The following is a 27,748-nucleotide window of genomic DNA, read 5'->3' on the forward strand; positions in this document are numbered from 1 at the left end:
ACCATAAAAAATGTCATCGGGACACGAAATTATCATATCTGGGACAATCCCGGGACAATGGAAAAAAATAGATCTAGAAAAAAAGTTCTACATTAATATTATTTACAAAGCCGTAACACATACGTAGACATTCACCTAATTTGTCAATTTTAATTTTAAAACGTTAACAGCGAAAAATACATAGTAGCTACACTTTCGATGCACCTGCATCCGTAGGCTACAGAGCAGCGCATTCTGTTCTAGAATCTTTGGCCGGAGTCCGCATTATATGGACTTGGAATGGAATTGCTAGCGCACACGCTGCGCCGACTCTTGCCAGAACAAAAATGCTGAAGTGGTTGAAGCGGACCGACCGCGGGGAAGAAACTGAAAGCCCAGACATAACGTCTCCGGGACCTTCAGGATCCAAAGTGTCATCGCCTGGTCTGCAGGCAACGCTAGCAACTGAATGAACTTAATGAACACTGTTAGACACGTTATAAAATACAACAGGAATGATGTGGATGATATTGACGGAAGATACCGTTCAACAGAATAAGTGAGTTTTCTTGGTGTCTTTCTAGTTCAGAAAGTTTAGTCAGTCAGCAGCACAACTAGGCTCGGACCTGCCACTATGCTGATGTTGCTAACATTTGCACCCACGTTTTGGCAGCGAAAGTTCATAAAATGGATAACGGAAAGTTCATAAAATGGATAACGGAAAGTTCATAAAAATGGATAACGGTAATGGTGAAAATGATAAGTTGGCCTTATAAGTGCCAACAGATATTCAAGGTATAAGTAGATGAAATGAACATAAAAGGGGTCTTATTTTCAACTAAAGTGTACTGCAGATGTAGGGAGTTGAAACATTTTCTGAATGAGCTAGTTGGCCCCTTTAAATAAACGGGTATCTATTCATACAGTGAGATCGCCAAAGTTTAATAAACTGAAAATGCAATAACTGTAATTTTGAAGTAGATGACGTATAGGACATGTGTCGCTTGTGTCTTGTGACTTATTGTAAAAATGATATAAAGGGTTCAAAATCGCATAGTTACAAATATAATAGTAACTTCATATGATAATATTAACCACTGGTTATTTCAGAGAGGAAAAAAATGGGGACACTATTGCTGCCATTCGGGACAATACAACACAGAATTCGGGACCACTGGGGGACACAAAGAAAAAAAGTTAATTTCGAGCCCTGCCGCCTGATCAGTTTGTCCAGCCTGGATGGGTCCTCCTTGGATGTGCTGTCCCCCCAGCACACCATGGTGTAAAACAGGACACTGGCGACCACAGACCGATAGAACATCCACAGGAGTTTCCTGCAGATGTTAAAGGACTGCAGCCTCCTAAGGAAGTATAGCCTGCTCTGTCCCTTCCTGTATAAGTGATTGGTGTTGCAAGTCCAGTCCAGCTTGCTGTCCAGCCACAGCCCGAGGTACTTGTAGGAATCCACAGCCTCCACCTCGACTCCCTCGATCAGAACTGGTCGTGACCTTGGTCTGGACCTCCCAAAGTCAATGACCAGCTCCTTGGTCTTCGAGGTGTTGAGCTGCAGATGGTTCCTGTTGCACCACACAGCAAAGTCCCTCACCAGGCTCCTATACTCCTCCTCTCCGTCGTCACTGATACCATACACCCAACGATGGCTGTGTCATCGGCAAACTTCTGAATGTGACACAGCTCCGAGTTGTAGCAGAAGTCCGCGGTGTACAGGGTGAAGAGAAGAGGGGCCAGCACCGTGCCCTGGGGTGCTCCGGTGCTGCTAATCACAATGTCAGACGTGATGTCCTTCAGCCTGATGTACTGCGGCCTGTCAGTGAGGTAGCTGGAGATCCAGGTGACCAGGCAGGGGTCCACTCGCATTTGCCTAATCATTCTCACTATTCTTTGACAAACACCTCTGAAATAGCTATTTAAGAAACTGGAATGTTTTTTTTAATTCTGCTTCATTAAGAAATGTATCACATTACTTACAAATATTACAACTCCTTTTGATGCGCTTGATATGGGATTTAAAGCAGTGCATAAGTTTCATTCAGCCACTGGATGGTGGTGTTAAAGGGGATGTTGTGCAAAATTCCTGTATTATAGTTGTCGAACACACATTGTCGGAAAGCATCCAAATAAATCTCCATACATGAGCTTAAAACTGCCTGTCTGCTGGAAATGTTCTAGAAATGTAGCCTGTAACATGGCTAACTATAATACACACACTGTTATCAAACATAAAATCTATAATATATTCCATGCTCTAGCCCTGGGCACTGCGGTGAAGTTCATTATTTTTGTTTGTGGAGAGCTGATTTAAAAAGGAAAACAATCTCCTCACAGCCTGTGCCCACACACAATGACCTAGCTTAGGTATGCAAACCATGTTTTTTGATTTTAGCCTACCTTTCTTTGTTGTTTGAAGGCACATAAAACCTGATTATTTGAGTAAATTGTGAACAAAAGGTGTGAATATCTGTGCATCGAAGTTGTCCACATGAGGTGCCATGTGTGAACAGGGTCAATACTTCCTCACTGTGAGTCCTGTCAGTCTTCCCCAGCAGAGGGCAGCATGAATGCAGCGAAGACTGACACTAGGCAATGATTTAATGCACACAGCTTGAAACAAGTTGAAGTATGAATTTCAACATGCTTCATGGGGCTTGAAAGCTTCTTTTCAGGTGCCTGCCCCTCTCTCTTTTGGTTGTCTGTCCCTGCTGTCCTGCGTGTGAGAGAGAGAGAGAGAGAGAGAAAACATAAACACATGCACACATACATACACAGTGATGCTTGAAAGTTTGTGAACCCTTTAGAATTTTCTATATTTCTGCATAAATATGACCTAAAACATCAGATTTTCACACAAGTCCTAAAAGTAGATAAAAAGAACCCAGTTAAACAAATGAGACAAAAATATTATACTTGGTCATTTATTTATTGAGGAAAATGATCCAATATTACATATCTGTGAGTGGCAAAAGTATGTGAAGCTCTAGGATTAGAAGTTAATTTGAAGGTGAAATTAGAGTCAGGTGTTTTCAATCAGTGGAATGACAATCAGGTGTGAGTGGGCACCCTGTTTTATTTAAAGAACAGGGATCTATCAAAGTCTGATCTTCACAACACGGGTTTGTGGAAGTGTATCATGTCACGAACAAAGGAGATTTCTGAGGACCAGAAAAAGTGTTGATGCTCATCAGGCTGGAAAAGGTTAAAAAAAAACCATCTCTAAAAGAGTTTGGACTCCACCAATCCACAGTCAGACAGATTGTGTACAAATGGAGGAAATTCAAGACCATTGTCACCCTCCCCAGGAGTGGTCGACCAACAAAGATCACTCCAAGAGCAAGGCGTGTAATAGTCGGCGAGGTCACAAAGGACCCCAGGGTAACTTCTAAGCAACTGAAGGCCTCTCTCACATTGGCTAATGTTCATGATTCCACCATCAGGAGAACACTGAACAACAGTGGTGTGCATGGCAGGGTTGCAAGGAGAAAGCCACTGCTCTCTAAAAAGAACGTTGCTGCTTGTCTGCAGTTTGCTAAAGATCACGTGGACAAGCCAGAAGGCTATTGGAAAAATGTTGTTTTGTGAACGGATGAGACCAAAATAGAACTTTTTGGCTTAAATGAGAAGCGTTATGTTTGGAGAAAGGAAAACACTGCATTCCGGCATAAGACCCTTATCCCATCTGTGAAACATGGTGGTGGTAGTATCATGGTTTGGGCCTGTTTTTTTGCATCTGGGCCAGGACGGCTTGCCATCATTGATAGAACAATGAATAGTGAATTTTATACCAGTGAATTCTAAAGGAAAATGTCAGGACATCTGTCCATGAACTGAATCTCAAGAGAAGGTGGGTTATGCAGCAAGACAACGACCCAAAGCGCACACATTGTTCTACCAAAGAATGGTTAAAGAAGAATAAAACCTAATGTTTTGAAATCATCTGTCATCTGGTGAGCCGGTGACTTGGTAAGATATCCTATCCCAGACCCGCCGGTCGAGCATAGCTGCTCTGAGTTGTTCTTCCTTCAACCCCGTCTCTCGCTCAAGGACCGTTTTCAGGGTGGTACGTGGTCGACTGACTTTGCGCTTCGCCTCAGGCTCCCACAAGAAAACTTGTGCGGCAGGTTGATCGTGACGAAACACATGGCCGCACAATGCCAGATGGCGTTTGGCGATTATGGTCGAGAGGCGTGGTAGGGAACCGTACAGGCGGTCGTTTGTCCAGTGGTCCTGCCAGCTGACATTGAACACACTGCGGAGCATGCGGGTGTACGTGACATCCAAGGATTGCTCTTGTGCTCTCGTTAGAGACCAAGACTCTGATCCGTAGAGAAGAATGGATTCGACTGAGGCCTTGAACACTCTGACCTTTGTGTCTCTAGACAGCGGGGCAGCCCACACCTTGATTAGAGAATTTAGGGCGCCCCAGGCTTTGGCCTTTCTGGAGTCGATGTCATGAGCAGTGTTCATCCAACTGCCAAGGTATTTGAAGTCGTCCACCTTCTCGATAGCAGAGTTGTCAAGCGCGTGGAGAGATTGGTCCGTAGAGGAATTTATATGCATCCATTTGGTTTTGCATGCGTTCAAATGAAGGCCAACTGACTTAGCAGCCAGTTCTACTTGGTGGAGAAGATCCTCGCCCGAATTCACCGAGTCCTCGAGAAGAACAATGTCACCAGCAAAGTCGAGATCGGATAGATGGACAGCAGGGTGGTGAGAACTTCTGCGGCATTTAAGAGTGAGCCCATCATCCATGTGAAGGGCTAAACTCAAGGCATAATCAAGAACAATGATGAAGAGCAGAGGAGCTAGGGGATCTCCTTGAAGGATGCCCGAGTTGATCAAAAACTCCTCAGTTACACTGTCAGGAGTTATAACCACAGCAGCATTATCGATTATACATTGTCCTGATTGCCTCGACCATGCTAGGGGGGACACCATATGCTTGTAGAATGGAAAACATTGTGTTGCGTCTGATGGAATCAAAAGCCTTCTTAAAGTCCAAAAAGACTATCATACCTTCTTTATGGTGGTTCATGAGCTCTTCGATAATGCGCCGGAGGGCTAAGATGTGAGTGCTAGTAGAACACAGTTGACGAAAGCCATTTTGGTTTTGGCGCAAGAAGTTATCCATTACTGGCCTCAACCTATTGAGTAACAGTCGGTTATACACTTCAGAGGCAATCTGAGCTAGACTAATTCCCCTGTAGTTGTCAGGCAATGTCAGGTTGCCTTTCTTAGGGACAGGGACTATGCCTGCTAGACCCCATTCCTTGGGCCTGTTGCCTGCAAGGGTTTCATTGCAGAACGTGAAGAGGAAGTCGCGGATGTTTGGGAGCTTCCATAGCTCAATAGGGAGACCATCCATCCCAGGAGCGCGACCAGATTTCATCTAGTCAACAGCAGAGTTAACTTCATTATGGCCAACCGGCCCAGTGAAGATTTGCTCATTGAGTTCAAAGATTTGGATGATCTCAGTTGGCCTTTCTGGCATAGGGCTATCAGGTGATAACACACGTTGAAAATGGTCCTTCCAGAGCTTCAAACGATCTTCGCCTTGGATGAATACTGGGTTTGGAGATTTGTTGGATAACTTCACTAGGTTCCACGCACTTTTTGTGTCCGTCAAGGTGTTACTGGAGTCGAACCGGTCGAGGATGGCTCGGGTTCTTAATTCTTCCTGCATAACGTACGTAGAACAAAGGGAAGCCTGGGCAGCTTGAGTAAGCTGAACGCTGGCGTTAATAGCAAAATGGCACGCCTCCGCCCCCGCAGGGCAATCGGAAAGTGGTGACTTTTTGGGATGTTCTTTGGGTAGAAGGGACGACCCCACTTTATTGCAGACTCCCACGAAGGACGAATAAGATTTGGTCTTCAGGAAGTTATCAGAATTCTTCGAATATTAAAGCATCGACGGAGGAGCCGAGATTTGGGTCGGAAGTCAAGGAAGACCAGTTGAGCCGTTTCATTCGCAGGCGCCTGGTCGAACGGACACTCAATTTGGTATACACAGTAACAATTCTGCGATCACTACCAACAGGATTGGACAATGAGTGTGCTTGAGAGTCTTTCAGGCTGTTTTGCCAGCGCTTACGACAGAATGAAGTCGATTTGAGAGAGATCACCTCTCGGGGACCTATGAGTCCAGAGTTTACGCCTGGGCTTTTGGAAACAAGTGTTAGCAATGATAAGACTGTGCTCGCGAGCAAATTCGGTCAATAGCTCCCCGTTCCGATTTTCACTCGTGATGTGATATGAATGTCGTGCCGTGACATGGGCATTGAAGTTGCCCCCAATTGCAAGGAAAGCATGTGCTGGTATAGAGGCAACTGCCTCACGCAAAGAGCGGTAGAACTGCGTGACTTCCTCCTCAGGGGAAACGTTATGAGGTGAGTAGCACGACACAACATTGAGCCTTGGATTGCCTTTGAAAATGGCGATAATAATTCGTTCCGAGACCTTCCTGATAGTAGAAAGTAGTGGTAAGAAAGACGAAAGTATAACTATCCCTACTCCATGAATGGCCGCGCCTTGGGCGTTACGGGAAGCCGAGATGGTAAACAGCATCACTGCGCCTAGATTATGGGTTACGATGTCTGAGGACTCGTCGTTATGGACTAAACGATGTTCTTGGATGCACACTATGGGTGTGTTATAGTGGCACATAAGGAAATTCAGTTCCTCCTTGGATGACGTAGTCGAGAGAGTTCGACAATTGAGCTGCCCTATGATGAGTGTTTTACCAGGGTGCATAAGACCTTTCCTGGGCTGGCGATCAGACAGTGACCTCCCCTGGGGGTTTGGGGCACTGTCGTCATGAGATGTCTGACAGGCATCGACAGGCACGGTACTGGATGAAGTTAGAGCACGGGCTTGAACCGTGGTGCAAGTGTTGGATATCATCATCATCAAGTTTTCAGATTGCTGTGAAAAACCGGGGTGACGCAAATACTCCCGGGATTTTCTGTCTGGGTTTACTCCCATAGGTCCACCGTGTTCTGCAACGCGAGGGGCTGCGCTGAGAGCCACGCAGACGGTCTTCCGCATGTGAGAGGCTAGATAGAGGGACCCCTTGCTGATGACGAGTTGGTCCTATATTCCGCATTACATGCCGCTGGTATGGGGAGACCAGTCTGGGATGCCAGGATGACGATCGGCAACCAGAAAGGTACTACTCCTCCAGGGACCTTGCCCTTGAAATGGCCAAGTCAAAGTCCTGACCTTAATCCAATCGAAATGTTGTGGAAGGACCTGAAGTGAGTAGTTCATGTGAGGAAACCCACCAACATCCCAGAGTTGAAGCTGTTCTGTACGGAGGAATGGGCTAAAATTCTTCCAAGCCGGTGTGCAGGACTGATCAACAGTTACAGAAATGTTTAGTTGCAGTTATTGCTGCACAAAGGGGTCACATCAGATACTGAAAGCAAAGGTTCACATACTTTTGCCACTCACAAATATGGAATATTGGATCATTTTCCTCAATAAATAAATGACCAAATATAATATTTTTGTCTCTTTGTTTAACTGGGTTCTCTTTATCTACTTTTAGGAGTTGTGTGAAAATCTGATGATGTTTTAGGTCATAATTATGTAGAAAATTCTAAAGGGTTCACAAACTTTCAAGCACCACTGTGTGTGTGTGTGTGTGTGTGTGTGTGTGTGTGTGTGTGTGAGAGAGATTCATATATAATTTACTTTATTATTATTTTTTAACTGCTGCTGCTTTTGCTAGTTCTGCATTGGTTCTCTGTGGATTGTACATTTCTAATCTGGCGGGTTATACTTTTGTTTCTTTCTTCCAGATTCTATTGATTTTTTTTTTATTTTGTAACACAAAATACCTTTAACATAAATGTCATTAATTGCACTAAAAATGATTGATTGGTAATGAATATTGGATACATACTGGATATGGTATAATCAAGTTTTAATTGACCTTTGCTGGATGTGGTATATCTTATTGAAGCAGATATGTAGCAGGACAGCAGTGGGCAAGAGGGGAGCATAAGGCTGAGTCTTAACTGTCTTCTTACAAGTTACATAAGAGACTTGGTTAGATTGTGATCTACAAGATGACCGGTGCAGTGTTGACAGTATTAGTATGAAAGTTGAAGATTTAGAATCTTATCTGTTTGAGCACAGTTTACTGATGGGGGTGAGAGAGCTGGACAGACTACAGGACTAAAGCATTTCCTCTTGGCTCTCTCTCGGGTAGAAATGAATTCCCCTCGCACCATTATCAGCAGGTAATTGAGCAACATTATGGGTTAAGTGGGAAACTGTTCATCAAAGTTGAAAAAGACCAGTGTCACTCAACAGGTCAACTCGGAGGTTAATCATAAAACAAATCTTGGACATTACTGACTGTACGTTAATTAAAAACCTCAGTATGGAAGTCATCGGGGTGGATTTTAGTCTCCTTTTTAACGCTCTCTTTTCGGGTGCATAGATGTGACACTGTTGGCCACTTGAGGAAGGCCATTAACTCTTTACTGCATAGCTCTAAGCAGGGTTGCGTGCAAGTCACTTTGGAAATAATCTTCTGCCAAATGAATACATGTAAAGTGCTATCCTACACAAGTCTTATTCTTGAGTGAGGTGAAAACATAGTCTTGTTATTTGCAAACACTCACATACGCATACACGTGCAGGTTAATGCTCAAGCTGACATGACTCTCAGGACTGGCTGAGTCGACAAAGATATTTATAAACATAAAGCTTCTGGCACAAGCTAAAAGAGCTCGAGATGGAAGAATGCATGCATAGGTACAAAGGCAGTGTGCAGAAAGCTGTCCTCATCTAATGAGACAGTTGCAACCTTTAGTATCCTGAGTTTCAAAATGATACCCAAATATGACATTTTCTTCATAGATTTTTCCTCACTAATAGGCATTATTAGATTGATGATTAATAGCCTAAAACTGTTCATTTACTGTAAATGTCACATAATTACACATTAGAAATGTCACAAATGAATCATCTGTTGAACTTCATTAAAAAAAAAAAACACCTTCAGGCTCGTGAACATTGTTTGCTGCCCTCTGTTGGTGGAAAGCAGTATTAAAAACATAAGCAGTACAGAACAGACACTTCTGATATTTTTGTGTTGGAGAGAACAAGGCACGTCTTGGTTTGCACCATATTTAACCTTTTTTTTTTTTAAACAGATTTGGAGCATTTTCAACTGCTTGTAAAACAGGATACACCTGCTCCTTGATGTGGTTCTGCATGCGCGCACACAGAGTCAGTCTAAAGCTCACGGGTAGGGTATGTTCCATAGCAGAGGCGTATTTAATGAGGGAGTGTCTCCTCACTAAACTTAAACACAGGGAAGCCCTTTGTATTTTTGCCCATCCCAGGTGCATCCTGGGAAACTGATTTAGTATAAGTAATACGGTAACTCTTAAATGTCATGGTTTATCCATCTGTGGATCAAGACCCCTTGTCTTAACTGGGTCATGTTCTATTCTGACACTGTGTTTTGGTGTAACAGTTTTAAACATTGTGGTTCTGACACACGTTTTTGTTCTGATACCTGCCAGTGTGTGAAAATCACCTGAATGCACTTAACATTAAAATACCAGGTTTATATTCAAGTAATCCTTGACTTGTACAATAAGTGGCTGTCATAAAGGGAAGGGGAATATTTCTGTAACTTGCTGTGTGCTTTAGATAAAAAAAAAAAAAAAGCCCAAACAGATTAGTATCTGCAATGGATTATGCTAATTTGTATTTGGAAATTATAACTTGATGCTCTGGCTAACAGAAATTTGCTGTGTTTATCTGGTTACATTAGCCGCTTTCAGACCAAATGGTTCTCAGGACTCGTTAGAGGAACTACCCACTGGGGAGCTACCCTGAGAACTACATACCTTCAAGGGTTTTTTTTCCCCCTGTTTGCCTTCACATTGCCAGTAGGAACGCTGAAGTGATGTAACTCAGCGTGCCAGTGTAACATTAGCAAGAAATGCCAGAGAAGATTTTTATACATCTCTTAGATATGTCAAAATTGTTGTATTTCATCCATCGCATATACACTTTCACTATTGGTCTGTTTGTCCATGTGCACGCGCACACCCCAAACGTGAGCTGTTGTTTACACAGCTAATGTTTTGTACACGTTTTTAAAAATAGCAGTTGCCGGCGCTGTGTTGGCTTGTTTTCGGCCAATCACCCTACACTTATGTCATGCTTGTGCTAGGAGAGTATCTACCCTGAAGTAGGAGACAAGTCCCTCAAAATAGCATTCTAAGAATCACAACCATTCTTGGTTTCTGCAGTGCAGACACACAAAAAAGGGGGAACTTCCTCAGACAGTTCTAAGAACTATAGAAAAGTTTCTCTGGACCTAGGGTTTGTTTGCTTGTTTTTGTCTCGTTTTTGGTTCCATGCAGGAAAGGAGAAAAGCTACTACTTGGGTATATTGTATTGTTTGTGTGTACAGTTTAGATTTGGCCTACAGTGACTAGGTTACTAACACGGACTCTTAAAAGGTGATGTACCCCTGGCTGTTATTTTGTTCTGATAAGGTAACATTTATGTATTGAGCCTTCTTGAGGGATTAGTTTTACATGGATGGAGAACTGGGGTAAAATCATCCTTTATAGGCTGATGCAGTAATGTGCCTTGACAGACTCAGGGTTTAAGAACATGATACTAATATTTCATAGGGCCTCCCTTTGCTCTCAAAGAATCCATTCTTCATCGCATGAATTTGACAAGATGTTGGAAACATTTCTTTGAGATTCTGGTCCATGTTGATAGGAGTGCCTGACACAATTCTTACAGATTTTTCAGGTGCACTTGCATGCTGTGAATCTCCTGTTTCACCGCATCCCAAAGGTGTTCAGATCCGATGACTAGGAAGGCCACTGAAGAACACTGAACTCAGTCATGTTAACGAAACCAGTTTGAGATGACTTTTGCTTTGTGACATGGTGCATGATCATGCTGGAAGTAGCCATTAGAAGATGGTAAATTGTGGCAATGAAGGGATGCGCATGGTCAGGAACAATACTCAAATAGGCCGTGGCATTCAAGTGATGAATGATTGATTGGTATTAACAGGCCCAAAGTGTGCCAAGAAAACTTTCCCTGCACCAGCTTGGACTATTCACAAGGCAGGTTGGGTCCATGGATTCATGCTGTAGGTGTTAAATTCTGACCCTACCATCTGTGTAGCCCAGGAGAAATTGAGATTCATCAGCCCAGACTGTTTTTCCTGTCTTCAACTGTCTTGCTTTGGTGAGTCCCTGCTTGCTGCAGTCTCGGCTTTCTGTTCTTGGCTGACAAAAGTGGAACCTTATGTAATCATCTGGTGTTACAGCCCCTTCACCTCAAGGTTTGATGTGTTGTGCATTGTGAGATGCCTTTCTGGTCAACACAATTGTACAGAGTGGTTATCGGAGTTACTCTAGTCTGTCTGTCAGCTTGAACCAGTCTGGCCATTCTCCATTGACTTCCCTCATGAACAAGGCATTTCCAGCAGCAAAATTGCTGTTTACTGGATGTTTTATCTTCATTTCACCATTCTGAATAAACACTAGATACTGTTTTGTGTGTGAGAAAATCCCAAGAGATCAGTTGTAGAAATGCACAAACCAGCCTGTCTGGCACCAACAATCCTTCCGTGGTCAAAATTGCTGAGATCACTCCCCCCCATGGTTGATGTGAACATTACTCAAAGCTGCTAGCCCCATCTGCATGATTTGACACATTGCACTGCTGCTACATGCTTGGCTTGTTAGCTAATTGCATGAATGAGTAGGTGTGCAGGTGTTCCGAATAAAGTGGAGTGTATAGCCTAATACAGTGATGGATACAGATTTAAAGTTAAAAAATGTCTTCATGACAGTTGTTATATAAAACATTTCATGATCCAAATGTGTGATGCATTCATAGGAAAGATTGTTCAAACTGATAAATTGTATTGCTTTTTGTAAATATACACTCATTCTGCATTTGATTTCCTGCAGCATGTTCCAAAAAAGCTGGAATGGGGCAACAAAAGACTGAGAAATCAGTCTCCTAATAAGTCTCAGAAATTTTGTTGTGGGGCAACAGAAGACTGAGAAAGTTGTCAAATGCTCAAAAAACCACCTGTTTGGAACATTCTACAGGTAAACAGGTTAATTGTTGATTTGGAAATGTTCATTTGTTCCCAAGCAAGGATGGGGTGAGGTTCACCACCTTGTGAAAAACCACATGGGCAAATAGTTCACCAATTTTTAAGAACAATGTATGTCAAAGTACAATTGCAAGGAAGTTAGCAATTTCACCATCAATTCCATATCATCAAAAGATCAAGAGAAATTTCTGCATGTCGGGGCAAGGCCGAAAACCAACATTGAACACGCGTTACCTTGATCCCTCAGGAAGCACTGCATTAAAAACTGACATGATTGTATAAAGGACATGGCTGTATGGGCTCAGGAACTCTGGAAAACTGTTGTCGGTAAACAGTTAATTGCTGCATCTACAATGCAAAGCAAAAGCCATATATCAGCAACATGCAGGTTTTGGAGCAGTGTTGTAGTCGAGTCACGCAACCTCGAGTCTGAGTCCAGTCTCAAGTCCCCAGTGTTCAAGTCCAAGTCATTTTAAAGAAAATTTCGAGTTGAGTCTGAGTCAACTCCGAGAACAAGACTCCGACGGCACCATTTGACAGTGGCTGTTGCTGCTTTTATGTGAAACCGTTTACAGCACGTGAGAGCGTCCATTTGGTGTGCGCGCTGTCCAGAGCATGCCAGAGAGTCTATCCGACGTACGCACCAAGGCGCACAGGTGCGACTCTCCTTGTACGAAATTTGTACAAAAATTAATGTATATATAAATATCTTAGGCCCAATCATTATGGCATGTTACAAAAAATAATGAAAAATCCAAGTCCTCGTCTCCAATTTGAGTCCGAATGTAATTAATGCACGAGTCAGAGTCATTAGTGCTAAAGTCCAAGTCAAGTCACGAGTCCTTAAAATTGGGGCACAAGTTGGACTCGAGTCGGAGTCCTGGACTCGAGTGCTGCAAGCCTGGTATGCTGCCATGCAGACAATGTATTTTTTAGGGACGTCCCTGTTTATTCATGCAAGACAATGCCAAGCCACATTCTACACGTTACAACAGTGTGGCTTCACAGTAAGGGTGCTGGTGCTAAACTGGCCTGCCTGCTTCCCGTTGAACGTCTGGTAGATTATGAAGTGCAAAAAATAAGTGGAAAGCATGAACTGTTGAGCAACTCAAGTCGTGTATGTAAAGCAAGAATGGGAAAGAATTTCACATTTCAACAATTTGTGTCCTCATTTCCCAAACGCTTACGGAGGTGCCTTTTTTTTTTTTTTAAATAAAGTAAGGGTGATGTAACATGGTGATAAATATGCCCCTGTCCCAACTTTTTTTGGAACGTGTTGAAGGCATCAAATTCAGAATGTGTATATTTACAACAAAAAAAGTTTGTTTGCTACCTTAAATATCTTGTCTTTGCATTGTAGTTAAATATAGGTTGAAAAGGATTTGCATGGAGATCGTAGAACTGGTCTTAAAGACCCACTGACACCACTTTTTACACCACGTAATATGTGTATTTATTGTTTTATTGCTGTATTGTGAAACAAAATATCCAAAACTCAACTTGAATAAAGGGTCGTCTTTGTAGAAAATCAAGAATTTCAGAGCCGATTTTGTGTTTTTTGCCCCGGCTTCTACAAGCGCCATGAGCCATTTACTCGTTTTTGCCGCCAGGGCGAGTGACGTCACATCAGTGTATGTCGTTCTGGATTGCATGAAAACAAATAACAAGTAATCTAAATCACAAAGTAATTCTTTTTAGAAATATTTTTGGTATGACATCACAACCATATAATTTAGATTCATGAATTTAAATTTACATTTTGATTTTCCAGATAGATGGACTCTGGTCTTCTTATTTCTTCGTCCAATTTTGGGGTCTGTTTGGCTTGCAGTTTCTTGCAGGGTTGCAGGGGTGGTCTGCTGTCATCTGTTTCTCTTTTGACAGATTGATTCGGCCCGGGCCTGTCAAACAACGTCGGCACAGCTGACTCCTCCAACACCAGTGGATAAGTTGGATCAAACATTCTTCGCATTCTGGACGACAAAGTGAAACAGTGCTCCTCGAAATGTGCCAAACAGAGACGTGACCATTTTGTTGACTTCCAGTTCGCACGCGTTTTGGAAACGTTTCTTTCCCACTCTTTTGCTATTTCTGGGTGTTTTTTCCAAGGAAAGGAATGGAGTTTCACTCCTTCCGACGTGGTGTTAGAACACCCGTAAGCCACACACAATCCCTTTTCGGTTAGACGCCATTTAACTTTTTCACGCAAGGAAATCACAACACCACAGCTCAGTATCACAAAAACGACACACTGATGTGACGTCACTTCCGGCATCTCTGAATGAGCCCGTTCTTATCCAGGTCAATCTCCCGGCGCGAAATTTAAAATTACTTCTGAGGTTTAAAACGGACAGTTAAACCAAGAATTAAAACCAGAATTCATCTTTGGAGTCATATATTGTTTGTTTAGCAATTAATACAATATGCCTGTCAGTGGGTCTTTAAATAAGAACTAAATATGCAGTAATATATACATCCATTCATAATTCTGTGAAATGTACCCAATTTGTGCAGCATTTCTTTTAGGCTCGGGGGGAACAAAACTGCAGCCCTCCACCTTTTTATTTTGCCATTTCACATACTAACACGTTTTTTTTCCTCAACCTATAATACGTAGTAGGGTTGGGCGGTATCCAAATTTTGATACCTTTAAACCGTCTCTGTGTTTTCCCGGGGTATACGGTATTACCGAGAAAAAAATATTTTGTTTCGGCCTACTGTGTAACGTGCGCCTATGCCTCAAATGTACTATTTAAAAGCAGCATAGCGAATTGTGTGCATTGTGGTATGGATTAAGCAGCAAAGCGAATTTTGTGCATTGATGAATGGATTAAGAGATATTTCAAAGCATCACGCAACTCTTCCTTCATCTTGAAAATAGCATTCAACTGTTGTTTACACATGTCTGCGTTGAAACGCCATTTGCAGCACTATTTCACCTACTCCATCAAAAAAAGTACATGATGAGCAGGATCATACCCTTTCAAGCATGGGAAATAAAAAAAAGAAAAAGAATCAACCAACACCCAAGTCCGTTTAGACTGCGCGATAAACCATATTCTTCAGCGCAAATGAGGCGAACCTAATTCAAATGCGTGATAGCTGCACAAGGCAAAATCACATGGGCCCACGTCATGCCATGGCGGGGAAATTAATAATCAAATGGCCTTACCTTGCTTAAAACGTTGTCTTGATCACATAACTCCTTACAATTATTCCACTTAAATCCATATGGTTTAACACACCCAACAAAGATAGCAAGCGCATTGCTAATTCCCACCAGAAACCGAACAGTTTACGCTACGATGTTTTCTTCCGTTTCTTCAGTAGATGACATTTCAAACGTTTATTACCCACATCCCAAATGTCATACGTTATATTATTTTACCTTGTTGTTACTCATGTAACCTACTCAAAACACAACTCACTGGAGAGATCTCGTGGAAGTGGAGTACCCCAGGCTATGGTGTGCCTTAGGGGACATATTAGATTTTTAGTTTGGTTTGAAACCAAAATACTGCCGCACTGCCGATGTTGTATTTTTTTTTTGCCACTAACTCGTTATCTTGACTTGCCATCTTTCAACCGCGGTCTCAGTCTCTTTTTTTTTTTTTTTTTTTTTTTTTTTTTTAAGATAGGACAGTATAGAGAGGCAGGAAATGAGCGGGGGAGAGAGAGACGGGATCGGGAAATAACCTCGGGTCGGAATCGAACCCGGGTCCCCGGATTTATGGTACAGTGCCTTAGCCATCTGAGCCATGACACCCCCGGTCTCAGTCTCTTGCGAAGCTTTCTGTCAGACTCCAAAATGTCACGCAGGGTTGCCATGGTAACGACATAAACAACCCTGCACGCGATGAGAACAACTTTAGGAAATTGATAGAATTAGTGAAAATACGATCACACAGTTATTCGGGATGATCTTCAATTTATTATTTTATATTATGACCTCATGTACTCCATATTTATTTAGATATTATATATTTTTTTAAATGACGGTAATGAGACCGATACCGTTGGTACTTTTGGATACCTCGGGATACCTTCTTACCGTAATACCGCCCAACCCTAATGCGTAGCGTGTCTGGTTCACTTCCTGCAGTTCATCTGCTCTAGAGTTTGTTTGGACTCGGAGCCTGACCGCATTTCTCAGCCGATCCCAGCCTGGTTGTTTCGGTCCACAGTCGAGTGCTGCTCTGCTTAGATTTGTGAGATTCGTTGGATTATATAAAGCTTGTTCTTATAGCTTTAACATGTGATCCTTTTTTACATGACATGGTCTGTAAATTCAAACAGCTTTTCATGCTGTTTCACTTACCATGATCTCGTGTCATACTGTTTGCAAAGTGCAGAGCTCCATTGCAAAAAGCATTTATTGATTTTCTCCCAAAGTACCTCTCGTAATAGTTAGACCGTTGTATTAAGAGACTGGTGGAGTAGAAAAAGAAATCCCTTTCCCTGGAGGTGGACAAATCGTGTGCTGCCCACTCCCATATTTTAGTTACCCGGAAACATAACTGACTAGGTTAAGAAGTGGTGACTAAAATAAATATAATAATCTATGGGGAGCTAGTTAGTGTGTTACATACATTAATAAAGGCTGAAGGAAATTAGTTTATGGTTGTCATCGTCTAACAAACTTTTTAATCTAGTTTTCGTTGTGTTTGTGTCCCCAAAGAAATTCTGCAAGTCTTTGGGCAGTGTTAAAGCTATGTACTATAGTGTTCTGTCGCTGTATTGCACATAAAATATATTAATTAAGACTGGCTAACGTCTTAGGGCGTATTCACACCTACGTTGTTTGGTCCGGACCAAACGAACCAAATTTCCCTTGGTCCGGACCTTTTGGGTTGGTCTGAATACAAACCACCGAACTCTGGTCCGGACCAAACAAGCGGACCGAGACCGAGCTGCAAGGTCGGACTCGGTCCGGACCAAAGGAACCCTGGTGCGGACGTTTTGGAGGTGTGAAAGCAGACCAGACCTAATCCGACAGTTTTGCTTTTTTGTACCTCGGGAGCTTCCGTCGTTTGTCGAGCATTATGGGAAACAGAGTCTTGACACTCCACTGCAAAGTGCAAACACTGTTTCGGTTGTCAAGGGAACCTTACAACAGTCGTTCAGTCATTCAGACCAGTGGTAGGCTAGACTACAGAATACAAAAAATGAGTAGGGGGCAAACATGGGCCGAGGAAGAAACGCGTACCCTTGTGGATATATGGGCAGATGTCCACATATCTGAGCTTTTGGAGAGAACGCACAAAAATGCCGACATGTTTGCTGTATTCAGTGAGAAAATGAAGGAGAAGGGGTTCACGCGCTCCCCAGAACAGCGCTTTGTGCGCGTGTCATCTCTGACCAATAGCTGAACGACCTCAGGGCGCATGGCTTTGTTGACAGATTTTGGTCCGCTTACTAAAATGTACAGTGTGAAAGCGAACCGCACCAAAATGAAAAAATAAAAAAAACATTTGGTTCGGACCAAAGCAAGTGAACTATCGAACTATCCTGGTCTGAATACACCCTTAATTTCTGCTTTAGGTGGCAAGTTCTCTCGACTCAGTGTGTCGTAAGGTGGAAAGTTATATTATCAGTACATGCTAATTTATCCACCTCGTAAAAGTCCTTCTGCAGGAGGCCAGATTGTCTCTCAGCATATACCATCAAGGTGTAGGCTGTGCTACCATGAAGCGCTTTAGGTTTAAACAGCGCTGCATGTCAAATTTAAAAGTTTGGATAAAAGGAAGGAAGCTATCGAAGAAGAACTGTTTCAGCCGTTTGACCTTGTTGCGACCTTGAGCCTGTTTGAATCCATTCCAACAACAATCTTGACAGATGCATGAACAGACACTCAGACTGATAGCGTAGAAAACCAGAAACTATGCCTCGAGTTCCTGAACATAAATGTGTACGTAACAGCTCTGGATGGCAAACAGGAAGGAAGCTATTTAAAGAAAAAATCTATATTGCATTTGGCCTCGCTGTTACCTTAACCCTATTTGAGTCATTTCCAAAATCTAATGAGTTCATCTGTTGGTTGCTGCTGATTCAATCCTTTGTTCTTGTACAGATGAGGATCTCTGATGGATGTATAGATGGAAAAACATAAAGCATCCAGCACTTAGTGGTAGAGACACAAAAATCAATAGCACAGACATGATCTCTGCTTGTCCCAGGTGACTGGCGCCCCATCCTGGCTGAATTCTCCTGCCTTGCACCTAGTCTTGCACTGATTTGGCTCCAGATTCACTGTGACCCTGATCAGGATAAAACCTTTGCTGAAGATTCTGATGATGTTATTCTACTGTGTTTACTAGGGCTGTAACGATATGCGTATCGAAATCGTGATACGCAGAGCCACGATCCGTATTGCGATACAAGAAGGCAGAATCGCGGTACAACCTTTCAAACTTCTCCTCAGCCCAAAAACAGAGGCGCTTCCAAACTTCAATTTATGAATACTTTACTTTTTATTTAAATTACATTTTAAACTTACTTAAATTACTTGTATTTTTTTATATCTATTAGTAAGTCATTTTTTCGCCGACCTGCGACAATCTTCTGCGAGTCACGCAACGTCCACACTCACCACTGGCAGAGCATTCATTAAGCGGTCGCCATTCTGGTTGCGACGCGGGGAGCGAATCTGTAAACAAGCAGCTCATTGGCTGGCTAGGTGTGCCACAAGCCAATCACAATCACTTGACCGGAAAGGCATGCAGTGTTGCCAGATTGGGCAGGTTTAGGTGCTTTTTGGCTGGTTTTGAACATATTTTGGGGTGGAAAACGTTAACGATATCTGGCAACACTGAAGGCATGTCTGCTTGGGCGGAAGCCTTCTGCGGCAGTTACATTTTGACACGCGAGCAATGTTTCACCATAAAAATTCCGTAATTTCCATCTGTTTTCCGCGATCACAGAAAATCATTGGCCCTATGGGAGTGAGACAGTGAGAGAGCCACCACCCCCCACCCACCACCCCAAAAAAAAATCTTAACGGATTTACACGATTTGGAAAAATGACTTTTTCAGAACCGAAAAAAACAGAGCTTCCGGCTCAACAGTATTATTTTGAGAAATAAAACAATCTTTGGATATACATTTGTTCATTTTTGCATACATATTACTCATTCTCTGCAGTGGTCTGAATTATTTGCTATTAAATAATGTAAGTAAGTAAATGTTAATAAGTCAAATTTACTACTTTAAAAAAACATTTTTAAAAAAATTGTGGACGTATCGAATCGTGGGTCAAAAATCGCGATACGAATCGAATCGTGAGTTGGGTGTATCGTTACAGCCCTAGTGTTTACATGATGCTCCGTTTGGGACGTGTTCCGGTATTGTTGGTCGTTGTTTTTGATACTGAGGTAAATACCTGTGTCATTCGTACCTTTGCTACCCTCTGAGCTTCTTTCCTTTGGATGGATTTGAAAAGTGTGTGTGTGTACACAGAACGCCTTTATTGTCCCTGCACAAATGTACAGCAAAATTTAGTTCATCATAGGAGAGCAAAGCCGCTGCGTACAGTATATGCGCACCGCCACTCTTGGGCACTTCAGCCCAAGGCCGTCCCATGTTAACCTAACTGCATGTCTTTGGACTGCGGGGGAAACCGGAGCACCCGGAAGAAACCCATGTAGACGAGGGGAGAACATGTACACACAAAGGCCGCCGAGCTCAAACCCAGAACCTTCTTGCTGTGAGGCGACACCACCATGCCACCCAAGATGTGGACTAAGAGCTGGTTAGGGAGAGTGAGGTTTGTCATTTTATGCTTAGATCAGTAGATAATCCTGTCGTTCAAGTCCCTGCTTGACCCAAAATCAAATGCCTTCTCTAGTCCTCTATAACACGGTCATTAAAGCATTTCTATAAAATGTAGAATATTCTGTATATACATATAGAACGTTTAAACAAACTGATCGTGTTGCGTTGCATGTCCATGTAAATCCTCGTCTCTATGGAAACTATTCTTTGTCACTGGTGTGTAATGTTTTTGATCAGCGAGCCACATCAGTTCTTCTGTTTATTCATATTTCATTTGAATTCTCAGACATTTGGCCATCTGACCTTGATGACTTGAGTCACAGTTAGTCGTCTCCCCTCCCCCTCACACACACACACGCGCACCCACACACCCATATACACAAACACGTACGCCAGGCTCTCTTCTCACTCCTCCTGATTTCACCTGACCCTCTAAATCCAATTAGAGCAGCCGGAGTACCCTCCTTATCCCCTCCTCACTCTCTTCGGATAAAGTCGGATAAAGCAGAGCAGTGTGAAGTGCTCTCTCTCTCACACACTTTCTTTCTCACGCCGCCTGTTTTCTGTCAGATTTGTCTTTCTCCCTCCTCAGTCTGCCTTGCTAGGGCCAGCTGCCGTCTGTCAACACGTTTCGCCATTCTCTCTCCATTATTTGTAATTCGTTTAAAAAAAGATTCCGTTATTCTCTCCGTTACCCGTGACTGCCATCACGGGTGAATTTTTTTTTTTCTTTTTGTGCTTTTTATCCTCCCCCTCCTCCTCCTGAGCTGCCACCGCCCCTCGTGACCAGGAAAAACAAGGGCAAAGCATTTGCTTTCTCTCTCTCTCTCACTCACTCTCTCATTCTTGTGTGTCCTTTTCTGTGGATGAGATGACGGACATGCTGGATCCATGCCAGATCGGCTGTACAATGATCGATGTGGTGAGTGTAAGCGTGTGTGCAGTAGGGTGGGTGCAGCTGATGTCCTGAGGTAAATATGGTGTCGTTTGTACACAGTCATAAAGACTGCTGGCCTCTAATGTTATTTATTTTGGGTGGATTTGAAGTGTGTGAACCTCTGAACAGCCTGTTGATTCTCAAGTGGGTACCCACTTGATATAACATCTTAATGGAGCCCATACAGGGTTTAGTGTGCGCACGCGTGCCTGTAGGTGTGATTTGCTAAAGTACCGGTAAAGGGAGTGTTTTTTGTGTTTGACCCGTTATAAGGCGTGATTGTTTATCTGCAGAAGGTTTTTGTTTTCTGCGTGTGTGTGTGTCTGTTAGTAGTAGCTGACAGGTTTTGCTATGACTGTGCAGTCTGAAGGTGTGTCTGGTTTTGTGCAAGCCTTTGTGTGCCAGGCATCTTGCAGTGTCCCAGAGGGGAAGGCCCTTTGATTTTGGTGTATGAGAGAGAGAGAGAGAGAGAGCGCGGAGTTGAGCTCCAGAGTGGTGTTCAGGTTTGGGCTGAGCAAAGCAAGATGTATTAAGCTGATAAAGCATGATGATTGTGCTATCTACACACTACAGGTTAATCAGCGCAGATTTCTCTGCTCTGTGCCTATGCACGATATATTCATTTCTGTCAAATCACATGAGTAACAATTATGTTTGCTTGGCAAAATGTTAGAGACCATTTGAAGAAAGAAGGAATAGAACAGAAAATCTCAAGGTTGTTATTCGTCTGTGAGCAAAACACATTTGGCCTTGAATGCGAACAGACACTTTCAGAAGAATACAAATGCATACTCTTCCACCTCACATTCCGATAACTAACTTTTGTTTGTTTGTTTATTTTTTAAGCAAAATGTGATACGATTACTGAATTACTGTTTTGTATTGCTGATGGACTTGTAAGACATTACGAAGTATTACCTAAATTCACATTTTTCTTCCATCTTTCAGACACAGTTGCGTTTTGTTGCTACTTTCTTTGTAACGGAACCAGTCTCTCCCAGGACAGCAACACCCTGCCTTGCATTATGTTCATTTTTCCATTCATGCTTTCAGATTACACATTTATAGGACATGCTGTTTTTCCATTAGTATTGAAATAGCTTTTGGAAGTGATGTTGGCTTGTTTTAGATTTAATTGATGCTTGTAATGATTGATAGGAGCATTAGCTTTGACATTTCTCCATAGTTCACTTTTTAACGATGAAATCTATTCATATTTATTAAAAGGTTTTGTTGATTTGTTAAATGGAAAAAAGCATCCTTTTCCAATTTAGCAATAAAACTGCTTTCTCGGTCATCTTGTTGGAATTGACAGAAGTTTCAATCGTGATCTTTATTGTTAAAGTTGAGGTGGACAAATCACAAGCCCAGCCACCTGGGACAAGTGGATTTCATGTCCAGGATATGAGATTTTATTTATTTTTTTATTCATACAGTAGTTGAATGGTGGACAAGTAGATTCAAGAACTAAAGAAAGAAAATAAACCTGACTCCTACTGACTTTGTCAAAACAAGTTTTCATACAGTATGTATGTTATGCGGTTAGCGTGTCCGCCTCTCGATTGGGAGATCGCGAGTTCTACTCAGTCAGGTCATGCCAAAGACCATCATAAAAATGGTACCTACTGCCGTCTGGCAAGGCACGCTGCAGTACAGATGCGAGTGGGGAGTCAAACTCTCGTGGTTACCAGAGAACCAGCCCCCCACTGTAACCCTAGCTTTGTAATAGGCGAGAGGCCGAGGGCTACGGAAACAGGAATTGGCGCCGCCCTATGCGCCACATGGCGTGGGAAGGATTTTGATTTTTTTTTTTTGATGTACGTTATACACAATGTGTTTCACAGTGCTACGATGTACATCAATGCTGTGAGTATCGTGAGCGAGACGAAACTTTCTGCTAGTACAACACACACAGCACATCATCTCACAGTTAAACGTATCCACAGAAAATAAAGAAGCTAGAAAAATCTTATTACACTTGCAGTGCTAAGACAGAAAACCACGGTTCATACATTCCAACAGTACGTTTGCTAACGACGTAGTTTCTGTCAAGGGTGCAAGCATGATGTGCTACATCAAAAACTTAATCAAGAAAGGATAATGTCTACGGCTACACAGTCATCTCCTTCCACGCCTTTGTTTCCCTTAAATGTATTAACGTAATTTTACTCACTGGCTATATGTTGGCTAACACTAGTCATTTTCACGCTTGCATTTTTTTCCCTGATTTGAGGCCATTTGAGTCTGGTATGTTTTTGGTGAAAATATTCCGTTTTCAAGCTCGGGGGCGGTCAGGAGAACCTATTCCTGGTCTTTTTGAAAATGGTGGTCTGGGGCTGACTTGAACCAAACAGTGGTACACTGGCATCAGGTACTGTGTTGTGGAGAAAGGGTTAGTACTGTTATTGATCTATAAAAGTCTGGCTTTATACGATTGGAGCACTGTAATTAGTTTGTGGTTTGAGTGCTTGCACTGAAAGCATCATCAAAAATGCACCTCTCATGCCGAAATATCATGATCAAATATCTCCTTGTCCAATAACGGCTCTTCAGTGACGTGTGACGCACCCAAAGAAGCATTGTTCTTCACCACTTGAGTGTTGGTACCATGGGAAATTATAGAAAAAACACACAAAAAGGACAAACCTACCAATTTGCAAACTTGCATGTACAGAAGTGATAAAGGAACAATTAGAAATCAATTGTTGGGATCAGATTGTTGATCCATGATTCGGAAGTAATTCCTCAGTGTGAATGCAGATTAGATTAGGTTAGATAGAACTTTATTGATCCCTTTGGGAGGGTTCCCTCAGGGAAATTAAGATTCCAGCAGCATCATTACAGGATAAACAGAGAATAGAAAATAGAGAAAAAACTTCTAGATAAATTAAGTATTTACATATACAAATATAAAAAGAATAAGATATGGGGAAGGGGGGGAGGGGCCAGCAGGAGAGATATTGCACTTTATATTGCACATTGTCCAGTATTGCTGATTGTCAGGCTAGGCTACTGCTCCTTCCCGTCCTCTGTCCTCCTGTTACCCCTCCTCCCCCCCAGAGAGGAGTTGTACAGTCTGATGGTGTGAGGGACAAAGGAGTTTTTAAGTCTGTTCGTCCTGCACTTGGGAAGGAGCATTCTGTCACTGAACAGGCTCCTCTGGTTGCTGATGATTGTGTGCCTGGATGTGTCCTTCTTGGATGTGCTGCACCCCCCCAGCACACCACGGTGTAAAACAGGACACTGGTGACCACAGACCGATAGAACATCCACAGGAGTTTCCTGCAGATGTTAAAGGACCACAGCCTCCTAAGGAAGTATAGCCTGCTCTGTCCCTTCCTGTATAAGTGATTGGTGTTGCAAGTCCTGTCCAGCCACAGCCCGAGGTACTTGTAGGAATCCACAGCCTCCACCTCGACTCCCTCGATCAGAACTGGTCGTGACCTTGGTCTGGACCTCCCAAAGTCAGTGACCAGCTCCTTGGTCTTCGAGGTGTTGAGCTGCAGATGGTTCCTGTTGCACCACACAGCAAAGTCCCTCACCAGGCTCCTATACTCCTCCTCTCTGTCCTCACTGATACACCCAACGATGGCTGTGTCATCGGTGAACAACTTCTGAATGTGACACAGCTCCGAGTTGTAGCAGAAGTCCGCGGTGTACAGGGTGAAGAGAAGAGGGGCCAGCACCGTGCCCTGGGGTGCTCCGGTGCTGCTAATCACAATGTCAGACGTGATGTCCTTCAGCCTGATCTACTGCAGCCTGTCAGTGAGGTAGCTGGAGATCCAGGTGACCAGGCAGGGGTCCACTCGCATCCTGTTCAGTTTGTCCTGAAGCAAAAGGGGCTGGATGGTGTTGAAGGCACTCAAGTCCAAGAAGAGGATCCTCACTGTGCCATTTCCCTTATCCAGATGCGAGTGGGCTCAGTGTAGCAGGTAGAGTATGGCGTCTTCCACACCAACACCTGCCCGGTACGCAAACTGCAGACAGTCCTGGGCATGTTGTACCTGGGGTCTGAGGAGGCTGAGGAAAAGCCGCTCCAACATCAGATGTGAAGTGAGTGCTACCGGTCAGAAGTCGTTCAGCTCGCTTGGCCGATTCTTTTTGGGAACTGGAACGATGCATGATGTCTTCCAGAGGGTGGGCACTCTCCCCAGCTGCAGGCTGAGGTTGAAGATGCATTGGAGTGGTTCACCCAGTTCAGCAGCACAGGTCTTCAGTAGTCGGGGGGACATCTTGTCCGGGCCTGCTGCTTTCCTGGGGTGAAGCTTCCTCAGTTGACCTCTGACCTGGTCTGCAGTAATGTATGGAGGAGTCTGTGTTGAGGACGGGGAGGATGTGCAGTTAAAAGCCTCTTCCCCAGAAAAACCCAGAATTGGTCCGAGTTTTAGACTCGGGTATGTGAAAGCTCTCTAGTCGGGTTGGGTTCCTGCGAAGTCAAAGCAATGGACTTGGTCACACGCTGAAGTGTTCACTTACTCTGTAGACGAGCTAATGAATTTATCATTTGCCCACCCCATAGAGCTTTCCTCCTCAAGCAGGGAAAGAGATCAGGAAGTAAAGCTGACCAAGTAGAACTGTGTGCCCCACCCCGGTCTGGGAGCTGTGTTACAGGAGGCTGAGAACCAGTGACCTTTCACAAGCTCCTAAATTTCTCAGTTTCTGTGTCATCACTGCTGAAACACCTGGCTTAAAGAGGCAAACAGTTAAAGTCATGGCACTTCAAAAGACAGAGCAGTGAATCGCTCCAACTGCCTCATCTATTTTTAAAAATGCTCTTTCACTGTGTGCAACATTTTGCAGGTGTGAGATGAAAGTTTTTGCTGCTGCTGCAGAGTGGAGATTTTTTTTTTTTAACTTTTCAGTAGCTAATTCGAACTCTCAACCCCTCCTCATGCCTTTGTGTAACAGTGAAGTGCACTCGGTGAAGAACTAATCAAGGATCACAGCCTGTCTGTTCAGGTTGTTGTCTGAATGCAAAGGATCAAAATGATTAATTTAATATGTATGAACTTAAGGTAGCGCTGAATTTAGTAAAATTAATTTGCCTGGAACTGCAGATAACCTTTTAAAACCGCCATCTGTCAAATCAGTAGTTCACTTTTGGAGCATATAGGAGAGTTATTTATATCCACCAGCTTCTGACTGACTTTTGATACCTATATCCATGGTTCTCAGAATGAAGTCTGGGTTCTTGGGGTTTTGGGGGTCTGTGATTTTGACGCAGTGGTGGAAATCGCAACCCATGGTTGCTTGAATTGAGTAGGTTTCATCCAAACGTCACAAACTCAAAAAGCAAGCAAGACTACAAATAACGTCAACTTAACCCTCATGACAATTTTAATAAACATCAAGTAGAAAGATGTGGAATGGAAAAACTTGATGGATCCAATAAATAACCAAAATATTACTGGACACATTTAAATATTGAGCCTGATATTTGAATAGTTTAACAAAATACTTCTGCTGGCCTTTTTGACAGTTAAAAAATTGCCTTGCTGCAAAAGTTTTGAGAAATCCTCAACGAGTGTTTTAAAATAAAAGATATATTTTTCCTTTTCTTTATTCATTACTGTCTAGACTTGTGGTGTAACAATGCCAGGGTGGCATGGTCGTGTACTGGCTAGCACTGTCATCTCTCAGCAGCCAGGTGCTCTGGTTTTGCCCAGATCAGATGGTGGAAAGACACATGCTGCGACCTGCGATCGGTCAGGTGGCGACTGATCGCAGGTGAACGCAAGCATTTTGCATCAAATCCTTCATTGTGGTCAGACATATTGCAAGTTTTTAAGCTGAATCTGTGCAGATCGCAGGGTGTTGCAGAGTGAATCGTGTAAGCATTGCACGACTGCCTGCCTCTACATGCGTCAACCTGCTATTTGCACCGATTGCACATTTCCGTTTCTGGTTGAGAGTACGTCGTGCGCGTTCTGGCTGCCACTTCTCACCGGAGCTATTTTAATTTTATTTTCTCTCCTTTTTTATTTTTACTTTTTTTTCTGTGTGTTTTGTGTAGTTTGATGTTTGAGTGTTTTTGTCCGCCAGTTGTGGTGTAGCTCCAGACCCGGTTTTGGGTGTCGGTTCCCTCCAGGCCTTGGTTCGCCGTGCGTGATGCCTGTGCTCCCAGCTATGGACTGCAGTGAGCTCGTTGCTCATTTTAATATCGTGGTTGTCCAGCGCTCTGTGCTTTAATGCTTGGCGTGATGTTCCGAGCGATGTTGCTCGGTGGCGTCGCGGCAACTGTGCAGGCGGTTTGGGACGTACCAGCGCTCTGCGTGGCAGTGCTTCTGTGCTCGCTTCGTGGATCTATGGCATGGTGTTCGAATGATGTTGCTGGCGGTGGCTGTGCTGGCGATGTGGGACTTGTTTTCGTGCGCCTTTTGGTGGGACTGTGGCTACTACACCACTGGAATGACATCCTGACCCCTATTTGGTGGACTTTTTTTTTTTTTTTCCTTCTGTCTATAATTGTAAAGCGACCTTGGGTTTTTAGAAAGGCGCGGTATAAATTGAACCTATTATTATTGGAAGTGAATTGCAGCTGAAATGCGAACAGATTGTGATCCGCTTGCGTCAACCTGCCTCTACTAAAGACACACTGCCACTATCTGTGTCGTCGTGCGTCGACACAAGACCAGTCTGGCATCTAACTGCGATTTTATCATTGCAGGTAGACGCAAGTAGTTGAAAACTAGTTGCAGCCTGCCGTCTGACCTGGGCATTTCCTCCCACAGTCCAAACACATGTGGATTCGGTCAGCTAGCTGCTCTAAATTGCCCGTAGGTGGGAATGCGAGTGTGAATGGTTGTTCGCCTCTGTGTTAGTCCTGTGATAGATTGGTGACCTGCCCAGAGTGTACCCCACCTCACATCCAATGTTAGCTGGGCTTGGCTCCAGTTTCCCTCGCGACCCTGATGGATGAGCAG

The 27,748-nt window shown here is 43.3% G+C and overlaps 1 protein-coding gene across 3 annotated transcripts in view; it reads left to right on the top strand.

Annotated features, from left to right (window-relative positions):
* Positions 1-27,748, top strand: part of ndrg3b (ndrg family member 3b) — a 143,579-nt gene that overhangs the window by 72,326 nt on the left and 43,505 nt on the right. The window contains exon 1 of one of the 3 annotated variants that reach the window (XM_060938007.1): positions 20,715-20,810. The exons of the other annotated variants lie outside the window; for them this stretch is intronic. Coding sequence (XP_060793990.1) covers positions 20,760-20,810 — 51 coding nt within the window. The 5' untranslated portion in view covers positions 20,715-20,759. Of the gene's footprint in view, positions 1-20,714; positions 20,811-27,748 lie in introns of those variants that run through there. 3 annotated transcript variants of the gene reach the window in all.

The sequence above is a fragment of the Neoarius graeffei genome, chromosome 13, assembly GCF_027579695.1.
Source record: "Neoarius graeffei isolate fNeoGra1 chromosome 13, fNeoGra1.pri, whole genome shotgun sequence".
NCBI lineage: Eukaryota > Metazoa > Chordata > Actinopteri > Siluriformes > Ariidae > Neoarius > Neoarius graeffei.